The sequence below is a fragment of the Anolis carolinensis genome, chromosome 1 (genome assembly GCF_035594765.1).
Source record: "Anolis carolinensis isolate JA03-04 chromosome 1, rAnoCar3.1.pri, whole genome shotgun sequence".
In the NCBI taxonomy this organism is placed as follows: domain Eukaryota; kingdom Metazoa; phylum Chordata; class Lepidosauria; order Squamata; family Dactyloidae; genus Anolis; species Anolis carolinensis.
In genome coordinates this window covers 260,841,058-260,850,434 of record NC_085841.1, presented here as the reverse complement: position 1 = coordinate 260,850,434, position 9,377 = coordinate 260,841,058, and the positions used below count along the sequence as shown (strand labels likewise).

The window sequence follows — 9,377 nt, the reverse complement described above, 5'->3', positions numbered from 1 at the left end:
TGTGACTAACCGATGGGATTTAGGTCATAGTTTTATAATTACTATACAGAATTGGAAAGTAATTTCAAATAAAAGGAGAGATTATTGGGCACAAATAACAGATTTCATGTAGCATTTTAGTGTCAATTATCTATTTGTTCATGGATAGGTTTTCATAAGACTACAGTCATCAGATGTGTTAGATGAGCATGTGTGTCACTCTCAGTTAGCATATGAATAGGCCATGTTGGGTTTGTAGAGGGAGGAGTTGTAGGCCAACATCTGCAAGGCTGCAGTTTGGGGAAGGCTGTCTTGGAGTGACTATTGAGAACTTAGGCACGCATTTACTAAAGTAAGACCACTGCATCAACTGGACTGACCAATACATTGGATGATGAATCAACACAAAGCTAAGTCCAATTGATGCAATGGCTTGATTCAGTGGGTCTGCTCTAATTTACACAAACAAATCACCTATGTTGGTGACTATTTTTCATCAGGTGTTTATATAAATGGGTTTTCCAGACAGAGTCCACCTTTTTTTTAGATTCTGTACATCCTGGAAACGTTATTTCTCTCTAAACCTGGGCCTGAAGAAGAAGTAAAAAAAAAACCCCTCCTTTAAAAAATTAATTTTTATTTTATTATCATTGCCTTTTAATACATTTTCATCACATTATTTACACATATTTCGGTTAGGTGCAGATATTCATAAACCTTTTGTATAAACATTTATAAATCCTATTATTAGTGTTTCCACTTCTTTTCATTTGGTGCAATTACATCTAGGATATTTTGTATCCAGCATTTCTAGATGTTATTCATTTATTTTGTTTATATCTTAAACTTTTACATATCCTTTATCTTATTAGTATTTACTACTAAATTTCTAAGCAGACGATAATAAAAAATAGAGAAAAATAAACTAAAACTCCCGTATCTTCCCCATCACCCACCTCCCCAACCACATTTTCCGCTATATTGTTATTTTTAGCCATGTGCACAGTTCTCTTACTTTCTTTACAATATTTGTATAGGTTTTTTTTTTACCCATTCTATATACATGTTTTCCATTTGTTTTTTGTTTCCTCTATTTTCTCCTCTTGCGCATCCTCCTTCATTACACTTGTCATAATTTGGAATTGTACTTGTTCATATATGTAATTGTTCCAGTTCTCCAATGTCCACTTTTTTTAAAAAAAATTCCACTCTCATGAAATTGCTGCTTGTCCAGCTCAAATCATAATTTTAAACCGTTCTTGTTCCTTTGTATTAATTCTCTTGTTTCCTAATATTCCCATTAGTATTGTGTCTAAATTTACTTGTATAGGCATTTTAAATATTCTTTCCATCGTTTTTGTTATCATTTCCCAGAATATGGTTACTTTTGGACATTCCCATCACATATATGAGTACCATCCCTCATTCTTTCCGCAGTGCCAGCACATTGAGCTTACTCCTTTTATTATATACTAGATTTGCCCGGCCACGCATTGCTGTGGCTTATGGGAATCCTTTGTTGGCCAGGTGGAATAGCAGTGAATAGCCTTGCAGTCTCAAAGCCTGGCCGTTTTCTGGAGTAGCTCAAACTTTTTGTTGTATGAACGTAGAGGCATGGATGAGGGGTTGTGCTGCCAAGTTTAGTGTTTCTGGGAGGTGTAGTTTTGTTGTTTTGTCCTAGGCCGAAATTTCATTATCCTTTTATATATATAGATGATAATTGAGCTAAAGTCATACAACATTTTAGCATAAGTTTCCTTTCTAATTCTTTGTATTTATCCATTCTGATTTCCTTCATCCCCTTCATATCTTGTATCATTTGATTCATAAGTGAGTCTTCTCTTTGTCATTTATTTTGTGTTGTTCTTATCATATAGTCATTGTCCTTTACCATCAATTTGTATATTGCTCCTGTTAACTCTTTTTTGTTTTTCCGTTCTTTTAAAGATATCTCCCCATTCATCTTTCTGTATCTTTCCTTCATATTTTCCTTGTTTAAGTTTGTTATATAGACCTAATAATCCAGTTCTTATCACCCATCATCACTATTACTTTGCCTATAGAAATTAATTGGCTATTCAGATCATACATATCTTTGATTTTACCATATCCTTTATTTCTCATTTCTTCCCACCATCCCAGTTCCCTCTCCTTCTCATATACTCTCTAGAAGTGCCCATAGATATTTCTTTGTTCCATTTCTTGATTGATCTTTTATTTATTTATATTGGTAGAACTTGAAATAGGTATATTCGTTTTGGGGTGAGGAACATCTTAACTGCTTTAGTTTTATGTGAAATGCTTAGATTTTTATTTTTCCACTTTTTTATCTTCTTTATAACTTTCTTCCATGCTTCTTTGTAGTTTTTTCTGCCATATTCCCTCTCTCTATATATGTATTATCACTCCTATATATTTCATTTTTTTGTACCGATTTCCATTTCTGTCATTCTATTTATTTCTGTTTTTTCTAAATAATTTACATCAGCATACATGATTTTGGATTTTTTAATATTTACTCCTAACCCCGAGTTTGTTTTAAAATCTTTTTAAAATAATTTTTAAATCTCTAATTCCATATACTGGGTTAGTCAGAATTGGCATAATATCATCTGCATACAAATTAACTTTAATTTTCTTCTCCACCCATTTTATATCCCTCTGTTCTAAGTGGTGACAATGGGCATCCTTGCTTAACTCCCCTTTGAATATAAAATTCTTCTGATGTTCCCTCATTTACTTTCACCACTAAGGTTCCTTCCCTATATATTTCCTTAATTGTGGTTTATGTATGTTTCCTTTAGTCCAAATTTCTTCATTACTTTCCATAAGAATTCCCAGTTGTGTCAAAAGCTTTATATACATCTAATTTTAGTAGTGCTAGTTTCTCCTTTTGTCTATATCCTAATATGTTTATAATATTCCTGATTGGGTGTCCTGTCTGTCTACCTTTAATAAATCCATACTGATCTTCCTTTATAATTTTGGTAGTATTTTTCTTATCTGTTGGCCAATATTTTTGTGAACATTTTATAATCTTGGTTCATTAAACTGATTGGTCTGCACGAGTGTGTCTCTCTTGGTTTTTTGTGGCTTAAGGATTACTATAGTCTTTGCGTTTCTCCATGTATTGGGGGCTTTTCCTTCCCTCAATATGCTATTAAATAAATATTTCATTTCTGGTGCTATTATTTCTATTGTTTCTTTGTAAAATTCTGCAGTGAACCCGTCCACTCCTGGTAATTTGGCTTGTTTAGGATTTTTTTTACTACATCTTTTATTTTTTGTATTGAAATTTCCCTACTTAATGTTTGTCTTTCTTCTTCTGTTACATATATATTTATTCTTTCATCTTAAAAAAAAGGGAAAAAAGAAGGATTAAAAACCCCTCCTCACTCCTGAATGAAAAACAGAGGCCAAGTAGGGACACACCTATTGTAAACAAGTTGGAACTGAACAAGGTATTATAAAAAGTAGACACATACAGTAGAAAAAATATGATGCACCAAACTTTTAGAAAGATGACAATCAAGATAAGTCTGCTACAATGTCAAAAGAAAACAGAGTGTGATGGTATGTCCATTTTACATTACAAAGTCACCCCACCGCACCTTCTACTATTCAATTATGTAAAGTTCAGAAGGTTGTTACACATTAGAATAATAAACTTTTAATATACAAATGTAATTAGTCATCATACCCTTTTCTTCAGTCCTGCAGTATAAATAGCTTTTTGAGTGTAGTCTGTTTATTCCAAAAGTTAACAAAGAACAGGAGATAAAGAATCATACATAGCCTGCAGATGGTAGGTACGCCATTGTAATTTTATCGTAACACATCCTGGAAGGCTCACACAAAGTCTGGCAAGAGGTTGGATGTGGAAGAGTCAGGTCAAAGCCAGTAAGGCTGTGGTGATTACAAGGAGCAAGTACTGTGAGCCAAACATAGGGATAAATAGAGGCATTGGTCCCTTGCTGTTCAGGGAGGTTCACCGTCTTGGTGTGTTGCTCTTCAGCTGCTTGACTTAGAAACCTGGATTGTGATTAGTGGTGGATTTGAATGCTCTTGACCACTTCAGCACTGTGTGTAATGTCCCATTCAGATATTAATCGTTCCTGTTAGAATCTTTGTCATCTTGATGGTGTACAATTAAAAGATGAGATTCATGAAACCTCAGCTTTAATGTCTACTTAGCAGTTCTGGCTGAATTAGAATAAGCACTCCCAATTCCTGATAACTGAGAGCTGCCATGACACCCCAGCTCTCCAGGCACCTGCATTTCACAGGCACAACTGTAATAAGAGGCCAAGAAAATGTAAAAACCAATAACCACACACATATCCTTTTCATAATGCTGGTTTTGACCTAAAGACCTGCTATGGCTTAGATATCTATGCACTGTCACCTTGAAAAATGACTAGCATCCTGTTAGTGATGTAAAAGGTTTCCACTTCCCATGTTGGCTCATTTGAAGAGTCTCTTGCCTTTGTGCCCATACATTACCTAGCAGCCATAACCTGGGCATAAAGGCTAATGCCCTGGGTGGTGTCAATTCTGCTGCTTCCTATTAGTCATAAAGAGAGGGAGGGGAAGGCAATTGATATAATGCAGGTCCAACTGCTCTGGGCTTCTGGAGACAGGAAAAGGTGGGTGTACCCCATTTGAGAGCACAACCCCATTATTTCACTCATGACCAAGTAGAGACCAGCTGCTTCATCATCCATCCCTCTGATAAGCCATGATAGTAGTGATGGAGCATATGGACTTATGTGTGTGGAGGAACATGAATATGTAGGATCTCACATTTAGTTGAAATGCTGTTTATTAGTAGTGTCTAGCCTGAGTGGAAACTGAATTTGAAAACCAAATAAAAATGCTTTTCTCGCCACACATCTTAGCTATTTCTTTATTTTTTGTTCCCTACTTCTTGTTCTCCTTTCAATGAATTTTGAAATCTTCTCCATCTTTAATACAATAAACAAATCCCATCCTAATCTTTAAGGCAAGAGCTGGAGGGGAGCATTTTAATGATTACCCCAGAGTTGTGCAGCTTCCTATCCTTGGAGACTCATCCAAGTCTATGATTTAGACAGTACCCAAAATCACTGCAACATAAAAGTATTTTTATTGGCTATTTTCAATGTTATTGTTAAAAGGGAAATTTTAATCATGATGCTGGCACTCAAACTTGTTTTGGGGTATTTTGTCTTATTGAATTTTGATGCTCTTTCTCCACACACCCTTGAGGTGTTCTAAGGAAAGCAAATGAATTAATTAGGGAAGTGATGCATTAATGCTTTCGTATTGATGTAGCTTGTGGCTGTTATCCTAGTGTACACATACTGTAGCATCTGCATAATGTAAGCATTGCTAGGTTATACATTTTATAACCCTTTACGCCAATCTGATCTCCAGTGAGCACAGTCATTGGCCATATGAATCAAAATCTAATGCGTTTGGATAGTACCAGGCTAAGAAAAGATGGGTTTATAACCAACCTTTCTTATCTCGGCTAAACTGGGGTAATACATGTATTACATGTATGTTGTTTTGCTCCTTTGGAAACTGCCCTGAGTTCCTTCGGAGAAATAGAGCGGTATATTATATTATTATTATTATTATTATTATTATTATTATTATTATTATTATTATTACATGTTTTCAATGATAAAATTTGCAAATATTTGTACAGCTTATAGGATCAGACTCATTCCTAATCAGCTGTAGCAAGTGTTATGCATTCCAGATTCCCAGACCTCTTTAAAAATCAGCAAAATTCAGTTTTGATTTGCCAGTCATTTTCAACCCTGATGTTTACCTATAATAATTTCTCCTGCTCTATTATTTTGGATTGTTTTGTTACTATACTTTTATAGTTTTAATAGACAATGCCTCAAGGGGTTCAGATGGTGAGTGCTGGTCTACTAAATTTCCAGAGTGAATTCCCAATGTCTCCCTTCTGTTATCCTTCACAGAGTACACCAAAGCTTCCACCTCATCGGCACACACTCACAAATCACCAGTCTTGTATTAAATGGATCTTTGGCTTCTGTCAATCCAGATGTCCCTCCTTCTGTTCAGATGATAAAACCATTCCCACTGTGGTATTTTGCTCTGTAGAAGGATCATTTAACATCTGGTTAGCTATAGGAAATGAAATGTAGAATATTTTGTCCTCCAACCTAAAAAAAGTACCACATAGCAAAATTTGCTTGACTCATAATGGCATTTGCTAAGCTTCAAAGAAGAGGAAGGGTTTTTCTTCAAAAGTTAAATTCCCAATGTCAAATGGGTTTACATTCAATAGTTATAGTTTCAACAGCAATGTTTGAAACTGATTGCGTGTGACACCTGTAAACGATGAGCTTTTTAAAAATAATAATAATAATAATAATAATAATAATAATAATAATAATAATAATAATAATAATAGTGTTCTGAGTAGGGCTTGGTTTTGTGTATTTTTGGAAGTACACAGCTAGACAAAGCAGCCAGTACTTGACCTGCAATAGAACTGCAGACACCAAGTCTTTTTCTGGTTCATGCTCACAGATTGGAAAAATTACTTTTGGAAATAACTCCAAAACCTCGTGGACAGGCTGAGTTACCGTTTCTGGAAGTTGTAGTCTTTAAAAGTGACTTCTCCAAATGCTTCTCATATCAAATGTCAGAATTGGTTGAGGGGACCCTGCTGACATTTCCTCCCCTGAAATCTATGGAAATCACTATTTCTTCAACTTCAGTGACAGGATGCCTTTTAATTAAAAGCAAGCTTTTTCATGTTTTTAAGGGTAGTTTCTCTCTTATCAAAATCAACTATGCACATCAGCGGATTTTGCAAATTGTTCAAACTTTTCCTGAGATACATTTAGACTATTGGACTCTTGTGCTAATTTTGCTTATGAAGAAGGATGTCCATTATGCAGAAAAAAATCTAAGAAAACTAAAAGATGACCAATTTATAAATACTCCTATATGGATCTGAGCTTTGGTAATGAAATTGCCACTCCTTTGTTATTAAAAGGCATATATTTAAATTCCTATGGTGTGGCTCTCAAAGGAAAGCCATCTAATTCACTTAAGGATCTAAGGTGAAACATTTCATGTTCTGCACTCCAAGGGTCACCACAGGAAAAAGCTGCTATGTCCAGCATCCCTCTAACTCAGACATGGGCAAACTCTGGCTGCCCAGGTGTTTTGGACTTCAACTCCCACAATTCCTAACAGCCGGTATGCTGGCTGGGATGTCTGGAAGTTGAAGCCTAAAGTAACTGGACGGTCGATGTTTGCTCGAACAGCTTTTGATATAGACCTGAAGTCTGGTTTAGGCCTGAATTCAAAGAGGCTTATCTCTGAGTAGACATGTAAAAGATTACACTCTCATAGACACTAGTGCTATTTCTGGAACACTGGGTTAAATGAGACTTCACTATAATCTAGATAGTCATTTGATGGATGCTTGTGGATTTTGTGATCATGCTGTATACTCTCTGGTTCACACTTACTATAGTATATAAAGTAAGACAAAAAAGACCACTGGACATAATTTTTCTTGCACGAGTTCTTGATGTGAGAAGCTGCTTCATCACAGGCAAAAAGCAGATCCACTTCATGACAAACACATAAGAACTTAGTCTGTAAAAACTGTCATACTACAATAGATCGGTACATAAAGTAGCCTCTTAGTTGAGTATCCTGTTGCAACTTCACGCTGGTGTTATGCAAATTGTTGTACTTTCTCAGAGGTTGCACAAGGGTGAGGTATCATATTCAGGGTTGCACACACCCCATGAAGCCAATGTACAATGTTGCACTCATGGTTGCACTGCCTAGGAAGTTCTGCCAGTGTGGATCTTTGAAGCAAATAGGGAGTTGTACTAACGATGCAGAACAGGAAAGTGAATGCCATGGCACCGGTTGGTGTGATTAGTTACACGATTCTGTAATTCGGTAGGCTCTGGAATAGCCACATAGGTGTAATGCTCCATGGTGTAAACAGTGAATAGAATATTGGCCTTGTTCTTCACTGCAACGCACTCACATGACACTTCTAGATTCTGGTCCACAATGAACATGCATGTGACTCTGATTACAGGTTGCAATGATTGTAAAGCAACTTTCCTTATTACCAAGTTCCTCTGAAGTGAGACTTGCTTCCCAATGAATCTGACAAGGACTAAGATACAGAACTGTGATCCAAAATGCACCTAATTTGAAGCAAGATCAAGGCAATGGATTAGACTTCCAAGTACACGTGTTTAAGGGGTGAGTGAAGTCAAGCAGATGACAGACCTCAAGCTTTCCCTTCTAATTCTCTTTGCTAGAGGAAAAACCAGGCCAGTGGCAAATAAATTTTAAAAAGACAGTTCTCCAAGCTGGTGATGTCAGAATAATGGTGTCAAGAGAGGCCATCCCATTTTTTCCCAAGATCCTAGAGGGAACATTTGTATTAATATGGCTTCCACACATAGGTGTTTAGTTCTGAAGCTTTCCCAAGGCTTGTGTGGTCTTGTTTGGCAACTGACTTTTAATTGTTTGTGTCTTTGCTATTGCTGCTACTCCCTTTTTGTGAAGAATATTTGGGCAAGTAGTTTTTGCTCTTAGGTGTCCTAAAGTTCATTAGCTAATAATATCCATGAATAGGAAGAATTCAGGCACCATACTGAATTATTCAGTAAATAATTGTGCCCTTAGCTTCGTCGAAGTGGGTGCCACATGGAGACGGGCTTCCTCAAGGTGGCCAACATCTGGTTCCAATGGGTGATGCCCATGCCCCCTGCAGCTGGGCCTATGACAACATGGCCAATGTTTTCGGCTCTTCCATCATCGCAACATTCTGCCACTGTCACCCGAAGAGACAGTTCCTGTAAAGACAAAAATGGATATTTGCAACACTGTTGTGTGCAGCTTTGCTACCTTAAATCTGTGAATACCCTGAGTTATTTAAATAATCAAACCTTTTTTTTTTACTAATAAAAATACAATAGTGCAAATAGCAGCTTGAAGTTATATTCAGGCTTACATTTCAAAAGCAAGAGGTTTGGAAACCAGAGTTTCTATTCTACTGCATCTATCATGTTTGAAACCACTGGAGACATTTCAAGTTTCAGGGTATGGTTGTGTGTAAGACTAAAATGATCAAGGGTCTGGAGAACAAGCCTTATGAGGAGCTGGGCATGTTTAGCCTGTAGAAGAGAAGGCTGAGAGGAGACATGATGAGGGCCATGTATAAATATGTGAGGGGAAGTCATAGGGAGGAGGTAGCAAGCTTGTTTACTGCTGCCCTGGAGACTAGGACGCGGAACAATGGCTTCAAACTACAGAAGATTCTACCTAAACATGAGGAAGAATTTCCTAACTGAGAGAGTCCGGCAGTGGAACTGTCTGTCCCAGAATGT

At 36.6% G+C, this 9,377-nt stretch overlaps 1 protein-coding gene across 2 annotated transcripts in view; it reads right to left on the bottom strand.

The window, feature by feature from the left end:
• Positions 1-599: 599 nt before the first annotated feature.
• The window catches only part of syt12 (synaptotagmin 12), a 72,450-nt gene continuing 63,672 nt past the window's right edge, over positions 600-9,377 (bottom strand). For both annotated transcript variants that reach the window (XM_003214791.4, XM_062967524.1), the window contains one exon: positions 600-8,843. In XM_003214791.4, the coding sequence (XP_003214839.1) occupies positions 8,670-8,843 (174 nt within the window). In that variant the 3' untranslated portion in view covers positions 600-8,669. The remainder of the gene's footprint in view (positions 8,844-9,377) is intronic.